Source organism: Cucurbita pepo, unplaced genomic scaffold, assembly GCF_002806865.2.
Source record: "Cucurbita pepo subsp. pepo cultivar mu-cu-16 unplaced genomic scaffold, ASM280686v2 Cp4.1_scaffold004506, whole genome shotgun sequence".
Classification (NCBI taxonomy): domain Eukaryota; kingdom Viridiplantae; phylum Streptophyta; class Magnoliopsida; order Cucurbitales; family Cucurbitaceae; genus Cucurbita; species Cucurbita pepo.
In genome coordinates this window covers 1-804 of record NW_019650491.1, presented here as the reverse complement: position 1 = coordinate 804, position 804 = coordinate 1, and the positions used below count along the sequence as shown (strand labels likewise).

The 804-nt window shown below is 41.5% G+C and overlaps 1 protein-coding gene across 1 annotated transcript; it reads left to right on the top strand.

Moving 5' to 3' along the window:
• Nucleotides 1–20: 20 nt before the first annotated feature.
• On the top strand, nt 21–739 carry LOC111787044 (the record flags this gene model as incomplete). The annotated part of the gene is given in 1 exon segment (XM_023667206.1): nt 21–739. A coding segment is annotated over 1 exon segment (356 nt), but the record flags the coding sequence as incomplete, so codon positions are not given.
• Between the last annotated feature and the right edge of the window lie 65 nt (nt 740–804).

Below are 804 nucleotides of genomic sequence, written 5' to 3'. Positions count from 1 at the left end.
ATACAAGATTTTTCTGAAAAATGACGGTCTCAACCCTTGGGAGTGCCCTGGGCAGATTGACCACGTAATGAATGTTACAAGACCTGGCATTCCAGTGCAGGAGTTCGGGAGGTGCTCCCTTGAAGGGAGTAGGTGGACCTCTAATCTCAATAGATTTGGATCAACGTGGCACGGATTTCGGAATGACTACTGGTCAGTCTCAGCTGGACCTTATGCTGAAGGTCACCACCATGCCTTATGTTTCGAGCAAGTTGATGGTGCTGTAAGTGAGATTTCTGCTGGTATTATAGCAGCTCAGTCTGTCTCTTCGCTTCAAATTGCAGTAGACGGGGATGAAGAAATCGACATCCTTGACAGAATGCAAAGGGGTATGTAATTTAAACCACACATTTGAAATGGTGGTAGTTTGGTTTTGTACATGTTCTCATAATTGTTTAACTCTTTATGGTTGACCTGAATCCTGCCGTTTGCCCGGGAGATTAGTCTGTCTTTTTTGGGGAGTTCTAAGTTATCTTGTACCCAGTGTTGTTCTTATCGTCAGTCCCTAAGCTCGCAAATTCAACATGCAGTTTGTGTTGATGTGCTCAAAGGGCACTCTCAGCAGCAGTTTGAATGCATTCTTGCTAAACTCCGTTCACTCAGATCATTAGTCTTGTGGCTTGTTGAATTGTATTTTTAAGAATTTGTATTATAGAAAATGTTATGCTTCAATGACTTAACTGGCTGTCAACATTATCTACTTCAGATTCTTTCAGATTTTCAGGTATGTACTCACTCAGGATGGGTTTTCTGATTTTTTTTTTT